Below are 14,965 nucleotides of genomic sequence, written 5' to 3'. Positions count from 1 at the left end.
ATCAATTTCCTTTTGACCTGGTCCTTTGCAAATTTTAAAGCATTATTCCATATGCTTCAAAAATCTCATCTTTTCCATTTCTTTAATTTTTCTGGTGCTGGAGATTGAACCCTAGGCCTTGACCAACCTAGGTGAGTGCTCTGCACCCCGGGCAGTACTTCTCTCTTAAACCTGTAGGCTATGAATAGCTACTTAATTACACAGCGTTTACTTGATGGCCCATAGCATCACCCCACAGGCTGTGTTCCTGACAGCCCACATTTGCTGCAGGCTCTTCCTTCCAGGGCTGAAGTGGAGGGAAGGATGGGACGAGAGACGGGAAACGTGCCCAGGCTGGAAGTGCTCTACAAGAGCAAGGCTTCCATAGCAAATCACGCACCCATTTCTGGTGGCTCTGGATGGTTTGACGCAAACCTCTCTATTTAGGTCCAGACAGGCCTCTCATGAGCTGGATCAGCTAGAGCAAAGTTCTGAACCACAGTGGATGGACTTCATTTATAAAGGTGACACAGCTTCCTTGGAAACTTCTCAAGGTTGGGAGGAAAGTGTCACCAGCGAGAGGCTGCTTGCTGTGTGTGAGATGTGGGCGGAATCGGCCTCTCTGGACTCCAGGTCCCAGGAGACACAAGGGCTGTGTCTAGGCCAGATCCAGGGATGGCAGTCATAGGTCCTGGGCAACCACAGCTCACTGGGCCTGACTGTCTGGAAGACACTTTGCTGTCCAAATGCAGTTCTGAAGAAGACCTGAGGACATGGCTTCCAGAAGGCCAAGAGTGGGCATGAGAGAGTCTGACTCAGCTGTAGGGGCACCAGGTAAAACACTGGACGCCCAGTGAAATGTGAGTCCATATGAAATTCAGATTTAATTGGGTGTCCTCTATGTTTTACCTGCTAAATCTGGCAACCCTACTCAAGAAATCAGAGGCAGCTTCCTGTAGGAAGGAGGATTTTGTCAGGGCCTTGAAGGATTGGAAAAGACGGATAAAAGCTAAGGAAGCCCAGGAGAGGAGTGCTGGCTGGGCGTGTGTTGGACCTGGAGGGTTTGGTGCAGGCAGACCAGAGTCCTGAGGTCAGACTAAGAGTCTAGATTGACCAGTACTATAATTTAGATCTGGAACCTCACCTGAAAGCTCATGTATTGGCAGTGCAGCAATGTTCAGAGGTGGAATAATTTAATTACAAGGGCTCTAACTTTTTCTGCAGATTCACCCATTGAATGGATTACTGGGTGATAAGTATAGGCAGGTGGGGCCTGTAGGAGGGTCACTGGAAGCATGACCCTGGGGACTATATCTGTCCCTGTCTCCTCTTCTTTAGTTCTCTCTGCTTCCCGGCTGCCATGAGCTGAACAGCTTTCCTCTGCCATGATGTTTCTGCCTTGGAGCTGGCTGACCATGGACTGAACCTCTGAGACTGTGAGTCAAATAACCCTTTCCTTGTCTATGTTGTTCTTGTCAAGTACTTTGGTCGCAGCAACAAAGACAGTGGACTAATATAACCTGTAAGTGAGGACCGCTGGAGGCCTCGAGCAGCATGGCCATCGGGCCGGGGTGAGGTGGTCGGAAGATCCTACCCCATATTCTGTGTAGGACAGAAATTAAAGGAGGCAGGAGCTCTGTCGGGAGGTCCTGCAGGGGTCCAGGTGGGAGGACTTTCTTGGATTTGGGGACTGGAAATGCTCCAGGGACTCTGTAGGCAGAGGAGATAGCTGAGGGCAGAGGGTATCTAGGCAGACCCAGCAGCCAGGCTGTGGAGGATGCTCACATGTTTTGTTGGTAGACTGAGGGAAGCCTTTCTGTTTCTAAGAACCAATTTAGTATAATTACCCTCTGCCTGCCTCTCCCAACAGCACACCTCTACACTTAGGGCCCTGTTGCTAGGCAGGATCTAAAGATGGCCCAGTCCAAAGCTGAAGTTTCACAGAGACTACAATGTGGACAGTGCTCTGCTACATCTGAGCTACTTGGGTAGCTACTTGTATCACCTTCAGGTGCAGAGAACTGAATGGGCCATGCCCAATTCCATTGCTAGATATTTGAACGTGGGCCTGCGCCCAGCTCACTTTCCACTACACCGGGGTTGCGCCTTTGGCAATCTTGCAAAGAGCCCCAGCGACCCCACGGCCCTTCCAGTCACTCTGTCATAGGTCTCGTATTCCCGTATGCAGAGGGACAAACTGAAGGCTGAGAAGTCCAGTGCAGCCCTGGACCCAGCACAGCCCCTTTCTGCACCTCACGCCGGGGCCACTGTCTTTCCCCTGGCATCTCCTCGCACCCAGGGATATGTTCCTGGGTGGACTGTGTTGTGCTGGCTCTTGTGGTCTGTGGCAGATGTTGCCACCTCCCCATGGAGGGAGCAGATCTGTGGGGAGCAGAGGCCACATCCTGAACTTGATTCTGACCTTTGGTGCTTACTTGTATGGATTATTTTCTAAAACTAGCATTTGGGGGGGGGGGTTACTGGGGATTTGGGGATTAAACCCAAGGGGCATTCTACCTCTGGGCTACACCCTTAGTCCTATATTTTTTTTAAAATTTGGAAACAGAGTCTCATTAAATTGTAGAGGATCTCACGAAGCTACTGAGGCTGGCCATGAACCTGTGATCCTCCTGTCTCAGTCTCCCAAGTACTGGGATTACAAGCATCACCACATGTGTTCCTTTCTTTCTCTCTCTCTCTCTCTCTCTCTCTCTCTCTCTCTCTCTCTCTCTCTTCCCCTCCCTCCCTCCTCCTCCTCTTCCTCCTCCTCCTCCTCCTCCTCCTCCTCCTCCTCCTCCTCCTCCTTCTTCTTCTTCTTCTTCTTCTTCTTCTTCTTCTTCTTCTTCTTCTTCTTTTCTCCCTCTCTCTCTCTCTCTCTCTCTCTCTCTCTCTCTCTCTCTCTCTCTCTCTCTCTCTCCTAAAAGAGTGATTTGGCTTTAAGAATGGCAAATGTTCAAGCTTGACAGGTCCTGGTTGGCAGGTGCTTGATATGGTTTGGGCAGAACAAGCGGTATTGGTTATCAAGAGCCTTGGGTACAGAATTTGCAGGGACACACCGGCTGGGGCTTGACCCTCGTCCAACAGAGCGGTCTGGCATGCCGCCCCATATTCATACTCACACATGCCACAAGCACTCGCCGTGCACAGGTGCCTGCATGCACACATGACCTCCAGCGCCCGTCACAGGCATTCGTCAGTATGCACACGTTGTTCCAATGACAGAAACAGCCCCCTTCCAGTTTATGCCAGGTCCACGTTATGGCTGGGAACCCAGAAGGAAAGAGCTGGCTAGCTGCTCTAAGGGCTCTTTTGTCACAAAGCTGGACTCAAATCTTTTCTTGAATCCCAGCAGCTGAAAGAAGAAAAGAAAAAAAAAAAGAAAAGAAAAGAAAAAAAAGAAGCCTCTGGCAGGCACAGGGGCAGTGAGCGACCTCCAGCTTTCCCTGAGTGTTGGTCCTCTGCCAGTGTCCAAGCCTCGCCTTGCACCCACACCCTCGTCTGCTCCAGATAAGAACAAGGGTGCACATGGCCTCTGCAGCAGTTCCAGCACTGGGGAAAAGGCAGCCCTGCACTCAGAATACAGGGAGAGGCCACTCCTGTAAGCCCTGATCCCTCTGGACTCTGTCCCCACCTGCAGCCCAGGATTCCTGAGCTCAGTGACCCTTACTCAACACTGGCTCAACACGCCCCCGGATGGCTCTGCCACCATGCTGACGGGTGGGTGCTGATCGGAAGTGGCGCTTCCCGGGGAGATGTGTGGAAATGTACAGCCCAAGCAAGCAGCTCTCCATGTGGCCAGCAGTCACACTGAGGCTCTCAAACTGCTCCTGCCAGTGGGACACCTGGAAAAAGGTGAAAAGAACCCAAGTTCTCTCCCACGGCAGCTCCCATGCACCCATGGTCCTATCTGTCTTATCCTTTTTCAGGCTCTGCATCATTGAAATAATTTTATAAATCCCAAATACTTATCCTGTTTTTTGTTTTGTTCTTCTGGTGATAATGGGGATTGAAGCCAGGGGGAGCCTATCTCTGAGCTACGCCCCCAGCCCTATTTAATTTTTTTAGTTTGAAACATGGTCGCACTAAGTTGCTGAGGGCCTTACTAAGTCCTGAGGCTGTCCTCCTTTCTCAGTACTGGGATTACAGGCATGAGCCCTACAGCAACTTTTATCCTGCATGGCTCAGGACATTCCCTGAGACCCGAGAGGCATCACTCAGGTGAGTGGGAAGCCTCCTGGGCAGTCAGCTTTCTCACCTGTACCACGTGGACAGCAGGCCATAAACAAGCCTGCATACCGGTGCGTGCTGGCCTCTGCCAAGGCGGGCGAGTGCAGGGGGCTAACAAGGGAGTTTCAGAACAGACAGAGCTCAAATCCCAGGTATGCCTCCTCTTTTCTTTCTCTTTCTCCTCTTCCTTCTCATTCCTTTGGCAAATTAAACTCATCTAGCTAGCCAGGGATGGTGGCACACACTCGTAATCCCAGTATTTGGGAGGGCTGAGTCAGGAGGACCCCAAGTTTGAGGACAGCCTCGGCAACTTGGGAAGGCCCTTAGTAACTTAGCAAGACCCTGTTACAAAATAAAACATGTATTTTTAAAGGGCTGGGGACATAGCTCAGAGGAAGAATACCTCTCTGGGTTTAATCCCCAGTACAAAATAACAACAAAAACAAAAAACAACAACATCACAAAACCTCATCTAGCTCCAGAATAACAACAAAAACAAAAAACAACAACATCACAAAACCTCATCTAGCTCCAGTCACCTGCCTCGGACAGTTTTAGTATTCGCTAGACCATAGCATTCCTAACTCAGGACATGCACGCTGTCAGCCGTGAGTGCCTTAGTTCGTGTAAACGGAGGTGGAAATGCTCTGTGCACTACTGTTGTGGATACCATGCACTGCTAAGGCCTCACTCATCCCCACTTTCCCTCGAGCACTGCAGAATGTGGGTGCTGGGAACAGTTTGTACACACCTCAAAAACATGGGCATAAAACCACCACGTCAGAGTTCAGTTTTGAAACAATACAGGGCGATGGAAGAGAGAAACACACCACCTGAAAGGCCAGTGGCCTCAGGCCTGGACGGACGGCGAGTCAGGAAGCGTTAGCTTGTCAGCCCAGGGGTCACACAGATAGAGACTGTGGGGAGGGGCTGAGAGAATAAAAGCCCACCTCGCGGAGCTCAGGGCAGAGGGCCAGGGTGGCCCAGGAGTGGGGGGCTCATCCTGAGTTGTCTAAGTCCAGGGCCAAGAAATCTGTGAGCAGTGCAAACCCTTTTAGGAGCTTTTTTGTTTTGTTTTGGTATAGGAATTGAATCCAGGAGTATACTACCTCTAAGCTATACCCCAAATACCTTTTATTTTTTATTTTGAACTAGACTCTCACTAAGTTGCTGAGGGTCTAAGTTGCTGAGGCTAGCCTCAAATCTATGATCCTCCTGTCTCAGCCTCCCAACTTCTACCATGCTAGGCTTGAATCATATGAATTCTAGTATCACGAGAGGTCATAAGTCACAGAAAGTGATACCAAAGGCCCAACGCTGATGTCCAGGCTTCCGTCTTTTAGGAGTGGGCCATGCAGGCATGGCCGGTTTACCCAGTACTGTCCCTACTGGCCTGTGGGCAGTATAGCCAGCCAGGCCTCCGTCCTCAGGCATTCTGCTTTTCCATTCCGACCCTCAGAAAAAGCTTGCTGGGTGAGTGGCCGGATGGCTAGGTGACATGCCGTCATCCCTGACTGCTAAAAGACATCTCTGTGTTCACATTCAGCTACAAACTGGGATCTTTCATGGAATATGGCTTCCGCACCCAGGGCAGTGTGTCCAGCATGCCTGTCCCACCACAGAGGAGGCCACAGTGTGTGTGTGTGGATTAATTTGTATGTTTTTATTTTTTCCCAACTTTTCTACCACAAACAGATCACTCTGTATGCATGTGTCTATTTAGAGACCGTCTCACTGGTCAGGCTGGTCTCAAACTTGTGAGCTCAAGTGACCCTCCTGCCTCAGTCTCCTGAGTATCTGGGACTACAGGTGAGCTCTAAGCAGGTCTAATGGATCGGCACACCTGAAAGAGGCTACATGACCTCCTGCATACATACAGGTATGTATACAATGTGTGTGTGTGTGTGTGTGTGTGTGTGTGTGTGTGTGTGTGTGTGATTTTACACAGGAGGTGGCATCTGGGTAGGATTCAGACCCATGGGAATGGAGCTGAAGGGAAGCCCAGGAGGGAAGGCCCAGATGCCTGGGGACAGAGAAGAGTCCATGGCCAGGGCAGAGAGCTAGGTGAGGCCAAGAGAAAGCATCAGGCTGAACAGGTCGAGAAAGGCGGAGAACATCATACTAAGGAACATGGACTTTACCCCAGAGTCAGTGACTAAGTTCTGGATTTCAGGCTCCTTGTAAATTGAACATATCTGGGGACTCAGGATGAATACTTGATTAGTTTGCCAAATAAGATCATTAGAAACCAGGTGTGGTGGCGCACAGCTGTCATCTCAGATTCAGGAGATGTAACAGATGATGCAGGAGGTCGAGACAAGGAGGATTGTGGGTTTGAGGCAACTTAGTGAGACCCGGGCTCAAAATAAAATAGGAAGGGATGGTGAGATAACTCCGCGGTAGAAAGTCCCTGGGTTCAATCGCCAGGACCACAAACAAACAAAACCAAGTCCAGAAAGTTAACATCAACTAGCAGCTCTTATCACCAGCATTTCAAATGGGCATTTAGCCCTAAAAAAGTCGGAAGGACACAAACTCAGACAATCTCTCTACTCCAAAAAGGACTTCTGCCAGCACACACACCATCATCACACTGTCCTGTTCACATTTTTCTTTAGACAAATGAAAACTCCCTCACTGACTGGGGCTGAGGACCACAGCTAAGAGACCACAGTGCCAGGACAGCCGCCCTGAGAGCTGCACCTGCTTGTGCGTCCAAGACACCACAATGCATTGGTTCACACATAGACAATGAGGCAAAGGCCATGAAAGTGCTGGGCACAGAGCCCATCGCAGACCCGCTGTGCAGGCACCATTAGCAGGGCAGGCAGCGTGGATGTTCCTCCAGGAGGAAAAAAGCTCCCATGGTCAAGAGGGTTTGGGAACACTGAGACTTTTCCCCCCAATCCTGGGGTTTGGAACCCAGGGCAAGTTACATGCTTGGCCAGCGCTCTACCACTGACCTGCTCCCCCCACAGCACTGAGACTTCTGAGCAGTTTATTAGTCATGTATTTACTTCTGTAGGACTCAAAAGCATGCAAGTGATCCTTGATGGCTGGACTCCAATATACAGTGTCCCCTGACCATGGGAGCCTCGTCTCAGTACTGAGCGAGTCTGGGAAGCTCCCTGGTGAGAGCCACCCAGAGGTGCACTCATTAACAGCAGGCATGAGGTTAGATCAGGGCAAGAGCAGTGCAGGTGAGAAGAGGTGCCTGGGGGGGGGGGTGATGCACGACACGCCCATGCACCTGCCTGGAGCAGGCCCTGTACCTCCAGGTCCGAGTTGATGGAGGAGACCTCGGAGGAGCTTCCAGAAGACACTCGGGCACGGATGACCTGAACAGGAGGGTATGAGGGGGGCTCCTGCAGGGACGCATCTCCTGTGCTGGTCTGTCCATCGCCGGGCAGTCTTGTGGCACTGCAGCCTGCCTGCGAATAGTGTGGGAAAAGGCAGAGGGACAGTTTAGTCCACGTTGGAGTTGTCGAAGCACTCCCGCACTCTGGTGTTGGCAAAGTAGGAAAGGGTGTGCACTGCACTCTCCCCACACCTTGTTCCTTGGCCATCCACAGGAGGCTGGTGCTCTGGCTCCTGGGTATCCTTCCAGATAGTCTACATACTCACACACACACACACACACACACACACACACATACACACACACACACTCAAATGCAGGTATATATGTTTCCCCATTTCCACAAATGGTAGTACACTTTACATTCTCTAACACACTTTAAAGTTTTTTTGTGTGTGGTACTGGGGATGGAACCCAGGGGCATTCTACCTCCGAATGACACCCTCAACCCTATTTTCTATTCTTTATTTTGAAACAGGGTCTCACTGAGTTGCAAAGGGCCTCACTAAGTAGCTGAGGCTGTCCTCAAACCACGACCCTCCTGTTTCAGCCTCCCGAAAGCTGGGATTATAAGCGTGCGCCACCACGCCCAGCTCACTTTAATTCTTTTCACTTAGTAATATTCCTTAGAAAGAGTTCTATACTGGAAGCTTTGGGGCTCAGGGGTACCGTGTAGACGTTCATGTCCTATTAATCAGTCCCCTGTGGATGGATGCTTATGGTGCTTCTAATCTCTTGCATTTACAATCACTGCTGACTGCAGGAAATTACATTAGACATCTGAGATTCTAAGGTATTTAGATGATAAATTACCAGTGGCAGAATAGCAGATGAGAGGGTGCACACATCTGTAATTTCGGTGGCTACTGCCAAAACATCACTCCATCCAGGCTTTACCTACTCATACCCATGGCAGCACGGAAAGAATGCCTGGAGAGATGGGAGGTAAGGGAGGAAGACATTGTACGATTTGGTATGTATATATCTATCTTCTATCTGTTCTCCTGCAGAACACACAGGGGCTTCTCTGGAGATCAGTGAAGCTCTAAGTGATGGATCCAAGTCCTGCAGGATTCCAGACATCACACACACACACACACACACACACACACACACACACACACAGGCTAACACCTGTCTCTGGACAGGCATTTCTTCTACTTAACCATGTAACCTCACCAGGAAACTGTCCTGAGTCTGTTTCCTAATCTGCCAAAGGGGTGGTGATCCCTGCCTGCCTCTGATGGAAGGGTGTCGTGGGCTCCTATGGAAACGCCCTGGGTACCAGAAGAATGGCCACGAGTGCCTGTTCCCACATGCATCGGGGCCCAGCCCTCGACAGGCTGAGCACGCGGCTCCGCGTGAGGCAGCTGGACAGGCAGAGAAAGCCCAGGGAGAAACAAAGACAGGCGTCCAGAGGTCGCCCCAGACACAGGTGAGGTGCCGCCCTGCTGCCTCCTGAGAGGAGGGTGCAAACAGGAACTGGGGGCAGGGCGGGGCACAGGCAGCTCCCAGGCAACAGCAGGGTAAATCCTATAATCTCCCAGGGCCAGCCATGCCTTTAAAGGTGGAGTTTTCAAATGTTCCTCCAGATGCCCTCCACCCTCTACAGGCCCAGCCCCTTCCACCCGAGGGCATGAGGGGTGGCTGAGAAAGCCAGGAGGGCCAGGCCGCGTGGCTCTTGGCTCTCTTTACCCATTTCCAGATGGCCGTCCTGGCAGGATCCGTGGCCAATGGGGCACCTGTCACACCACAACTTTGCCCACTGGGACTTTTTCATTGAAGAAAGAACAAAAGAAAAAGAGCTTAGCAGGTACAATCAGGCAGCACAGGGACCATGTTCTCAATGAAAACTCAGACCCAGAACCAGACAGGCTTAGTTTAAAGCCTAGTTCTATGATTTTCTATGGGATAGGGAGCAAATTACTCAATCTTTGTGCATATTAATTTTTTTTTTTTGCAGTACTGGGGATGGAACCCTGGGGCATTCTATCTTTGAGCTATACCCCTGGCCCTGTTTTTTATTCTTTATTTTAAAACAGGGTCTCACTAAGTTGCAGAGGGCCTCACTAAGGAGCTAAGGCTGTCCGTGAACTGGGATCCTCCTGTCTCAGCCTCCCAAATGCTGGGATTACAAGCTTGCGCTACCATGCCCAGCTGTTATTTGTTTTTTTTTATTTTGAAGCGAGGTCTCGCTAGGCTTTCCAGGTTGGCCTTGACCTCTTGGACTCAAATGATTCTCCCCAGCGGGCATGGTGGTGCATGATTGTAATCCCAGCATTTGGGAGGCTGAGACAGGAGAATATTGGTTTGCAGACAGCCTCAGCTCCTTAGTGAGGCTTTCTGCAACTTAGTGAGACCCTGTTTCAAAATTAAAAAGATTGGGCTGGGGCGTGTAGCTTGGAGGTAGAATTGAAGAACCAGTGACTGTTGTACGGTAGCCAGGCGAGAATAACTGTCCGACAAACCACACTTTATTAACAGGTTCGAACCTGGACCCAAGCGCACGTGTCTCCACATCAGCGGCAAGGGCCCAGTTTTTAGTTAACAGCCTCCTTATATAGCATCATGTTGCAAGGTCATTGTCTTTTATCAGCCTGGACATTCTTGATATTTACAACTTGTATACTTAAAAGCAACCATAAAGCATACAACTGACATGGGCACGGGGTCCCACCTCTATGGTATGTTTACCCAGATGTTGAGGATTGAGATAGTGGGGATGTGTGAGTCGGGCTGCTGCTAGCATCTCATCTCTCCCAAGGACAGCCGGGGTTTCTCGCTAGAGCTGTCTTTCAACTGTTAATTAAACAGAGGAAATGTGGGAGAGCAGGCTTGGGAACGGTATTTTAAACTAAGCTATAATATCCTAGACATCATTGAATTTTATAACCTCTATGTTTAAATTGCCTGACGAGCCATAGATGTTTAGGGGTTTGCAGGGGCTCACAGAAGAGGGTCTTTTCTTATCTATGGAATGTTTGTTCAGACATAAGGGTAGTGGAGCTGGCTCAGGGCTGGCGCTTCCTTACTCCCATACAGTGCCCAATTCTTTTCTTAAAATTGTTACGAGGAAGACAGGCTTTAAGATAGAGTCAACATTATTGGGCTAAAAACTCTATTGAAGGTATACTAATTCATTGGTCCCATCTTAACACTTCTATACTATTAATTCAGACTAAAACCTAAGCAGTTGATTAAAAGCATATCATAACATCTCTTTACTTAAGAGCAACTTGTACCGACAATTTTTAAGATAACAGGGGCCTGAGGTAGAGGATCCCTTATCTGAGGTATACAGTCCAGACACTGGCGATTGTTAAAACTTAAACTAAGCCTTAATACCTAACTTAAAACAAAACACTTCAAGTAAGGCACAACAGTGACTCCATGACAGGCTTCAGTTAAAGCTTTGAGTAGGCCTAAGTTTCTGTCCAAAATTAAGTTCCTGTTCCCCCATAACCTTTGCCCTATCCCCTGGAAAGAAGCTGCTAACTGCGCTAATCTGATCATTCTCAGGTATCCCAGGCAAGGTCACTCTGTCTAGAGTTAGAGACCCGCACCCATCCTGAACATTCCTGAGATAAGCTTCCCAAGGCACGAAAGCTAAGCCAATGATAGCCAGTGAAAATCTCCTTCCCTACTCCACAGGGCAACTGACGAATAAGAAAAAAATAAGAAAAAAAAATCTCCCCGACACACACTTTTTCTTTTGTGCTGAGGATTGAACCAGGGCACTCTACCTTTGAACAACCCCCCAGCCCTTTTTATTTAATTTGAAACAGGAACTTGCTAAGTTGCTAAGGGTCTCTCTGAATTGTTGAGGCTGACCTCAAACCTGTGATCCTCCTGTCTAAGCCTCCCAAGTACTGGGACTGCAGGCCTGTGTCCCCTCTTCCCTGATGTCAGTGTTGGGGTTCCCACCTTCTCGTCCACTCTCCCTGCTCCTTCCTGCGCCCCCTCTCTCCTCCTCAGCCTGCTCCATGTTAGTGAGTAGCACCGCTCCCACCGGGGGCTCAAGGCAGCGCCTCACAGCCCGTCCCGATCCACCGCAGTCCTGCGGCTCATCCCTCATCCCTCTGCTTCCTCCATCTCCACTGCCGCCCCCGTGGTGGGCTGGACTCTTGCAACAGCCTCCTGACTGTTTGTGTTTTTGTTTTCGGTACTGGGGAAGGAACCCAGGGGTATTCTACCTCCGTGCGACACCCCCAGCCCTACTTTTTATTCTTTATTTTGAAACAGGGTCTCACTGAGTTGCAAAGGGCCTCACTTGGTCTGGATAAAAACACTCAGTAAACTGGAGTTCTTTGGTATATTCATTTGAATATTCGAATTGCCCCCTTGTGCCACTCTTGGGCACAGGGCTGTAACTATCTCCTGTATTTCTATCTTTTTAATAAACTTCTTTAAATCCTCAGCAACTGTCCAAGCTATGCATATTTATATTTAGCTTAGGACAAGAATCCACGGTTTTTTTTGTTTTTGGTTGTTTTGAGTTTTGTTGTGGCTTGAGGGAAAGTGTGTTCAGGACCCTAGCAGGAGTTCCCGGGAACAGTTTCCCCACAACCATACTCTCCCAATCCGTAACAGTGATCACTGATGGATAACGGACTGGCATAACAAACTGCCCCTGGGTTCCATCTCCAGTAACCCCCACACATACACACACAGGCTCTCCTACTTCAGCCTCCCTAATATTCAGGACTACAGGTGAGCACTACCATGCCTTACTCCATGACTTAAAATGATTGTTGTCAACAAGATAAAAATAATAAAAGTAAAGCCGGGCGTGGTGGCGTACGCTTGTAATCCCACCATTCGGGAGGCTGAGACCCGAAGATCACGGTTCACATACTTAGTGAAGCCCTCTGTAACTCAGTGAGACCTGGTTTCAAAATAAAGAATAAGGCCGGGCGTGGTGGCGCACGCTTGTAATCCCCGCGCTTGGGAGGCAGAAACAGGAGGATCGCGCAGGTTTGAAGCCAGCCGTGCGCGCTGGCTTAGGAGACCCTGTTTCCAAATAAAAATGTAAAAATAGGTCTGGGAGTGTAGCCCGGAGGTAGAAGGGCTTCCAGAAACCCCAGTACCACCACAAAAAAAAAAAAAAGAATAAAAAAATAGGGCAGGGGTGCGCGAGCCAAGGCTGGTGCCGGGGCCTCCCAGGCCAGGATCGGAGCTTGCCAAGGGGTTAGGCCCATGCCGGGGCCAATGGCCGGTATTGGAGCCTGCTGTAAGGCAAGGCCGCTACTAGGGCCTCTGAGGCCAGGACTGGAGCTTGCCAAGAGGTTAGGCTGATGCCGGGGCCAGCAGCCAGCCTCGGAGCCTGCCATGAGGCAAGAGTGGTGCTGGGACCTCCGAGGCCAGGATAAGAGCCTGCCAAGGGGTTAGGCCGGTGCCGGGGCCAGCGAGGCCGGGATCGGAGCCAGCCATGAGGCAAGGCCGGAGCTGGGGCCTCCGAGGCTGGGATTGGAAGCTGCTGAGGGGTTAGGCCGGTGCCGGGGCCAGTGGCCGACATGAGAGCCTGCCGTGAGGCAAGGCTGCTACTGAGGCCTCTGAGGCAGGGATCGGAGCCCGCCTTTAGGCTAGGCCAGTGCTGGGGCCACCGAGGCCGGGATCAGAGCCAGCTGAGGGGTTAGGCCGGTGTCAGGGCCGGCGAGACCAGAATCGGGGCTTCCCATGAGGCAAGGCGGCTGCTTGAGCCAGCGAGGTCTGGATCAGTCCACCGGGTAGCAAGGCCACAACTGGGGCCGTCAAGAGTGGGATGGGTAATTGCAATGCCGCATGCACAGAGAAATACTGAAGAAAATAAAAACCAGATGCTTCCCCTAATCAGCAAAAACTAGGAGGAAAGGGGCAACAGGAAGAGGTCGAGCTATAGAAAGGGCCCTATAGTGAAGCAATTAAGGTGACCAATCAGAGGGTATGGAATAGGGGAGGATGGAGCCTCTTTAAAATGCAGAAGGTACATAAACAAATGTATCAAAGTTAATCACCAAACAAGCATGGGATCGAGGGAGGGGGAGGGAATGGGATGGGGACTGGATGAGGGCTAAATGGATAATGTGTGCTTGTATATCCTCTCAAGTCTTGTATTCCAATGTGATAAATGATTACAATGCACCAATTAAAAAAAAAAAACCTTTTTTACAGAAAAAAAAATAGGGCAGGGGTGAAAGGAAAAAGTTTGACCACACCAGAGACTGCCTTATAGCCAAGAGATTTATTAAGGAGGGAGCTGGTATGGATGAGGGGAGCGAAGGAAAAGAGAGAGAGCGCGTGCTGGAGTCTGGGTTATATAGGGGATTGGGGTTACGTATTTGGGGCTAATAGGCTAGGGAAATGCCCTTGACCTAATTGGCTAGTTTCCCATAAGAGGGGGTCGTGTGGCCAGGTAATTGGCCTGAGGTCGGTGGGGGATATCCCTTTCACTGATTGGCCAATGGGCACCAGAAGGGGGCAGGTCACAGGTAAGTGACCAGGTGCATCTGAGGGGGATGGTAGCTTAATCGGTCAGCCCAGGGCCTATTTCTGGGAAACTCAACTCATTGTGTGTGTTTGTGGAGGGCTCCTGAGGTAAGAACTTAATTCATCTAACAAGGGGGTGTAGCTCGGAGGTCGAATGCCCCTGGGTTCCATCCCCGGACCCGCAAAAAAAAAAATAATAATAATAATAAAAGTAATAATAGTACCCACTTTAGGGGTTGTCATGAGAATATGTATTAATAATAATCACCAACCACTTACAAGCGCTTACTTGGAGTTAGTTACGAAGCCAAGTTAGAGGCTGCGGGCAAAGTGGAGAAGGGCACAAACTAAGGGAGAGCCAGCTCTCAATCTCGGCTCTACCACTGTCAAGCTGTGCGACCTTGAACAAGTTGCTTGACCTCTCTGTACCCTAGTTTCCTGTCTATAAAATGAGAATAACACCTCAAAGGTTGGCAATGAGCAAAGAGCTAATCTCTTGCTTGGTGCGGTGGTGCACACCTGTAATTCCAGTACTTGGGAGGTTGAGACAGGAGGATCACAGGTTTGAGGCCTGGTTCTGCAATTTAGCGAGACCCTTGGCAACTTTGGGAGATTCCCTAAGCAACTTAGTGAGACCCTGATTCAAAATTAAAAAAAAAAAAAAAAAGTTTGTAGCTTGGAGGTAGAAAACCCCTGGGTTCAATCTCAAAATCCCAAGTACACACACACACACACACACACACACACACACACACACACACACACACACACATCTCTGTAAAGGGTTTAGGCCAGTACTCTAGCCCATAAAAAGTGTGTTGGCTGTTACTGTTCACTCAGAGCCTGGCAAGCAGCCCTCAGTGAGTGGGCTGCCTTGGGAGCTTGTGGTGGAGCTGAGGGCGGGACTTCCTGCCTAGGCTGGAGGGACTGTGTGCG

General features: G+C 50.0%; 1 protein-coding gene across 2 annotated transcripts in view; it reads right to left on the bottom strand.

Moving 5' to 3' along the window:
* The window catches only part of TMEM44 (transmembrane protein 44), a gene marked incomplete at both ends in the record, with an annotated part of 41,985 nt that overhangs the window by 10,266 nt on the left and 16,754 nt on the right, over window positions 1-14,965 (bottom strand). For both annotated transcript variants that reach the window (XM_080695724.1, XM_080695725.1), the window contains one exon: window positions 7,479-7,637. In XM_080695724.1, coding sequence (XP_080551850.1) covers window positions 7,479-7,637 — 159 coding nt within the window. The remainder of the gene's footprint in view (window positions 1-7,478; window positions 7,638-14,965) is intronic.

This window comes from Muscardinus avellanarius, assembly GCF_963383645.1.
Source record: "Muscardinus avellanarius genome assembly, chromosome: 5".
NCBI lineage: Eukaryota > Metazoa > Chordata > Mammalia > Rodentia > Gliridae > Muscardinus > Muscardinus avellanarius.
This window is presented reverse-complemented; position numbering and strand designations above follow the sequence as displayed.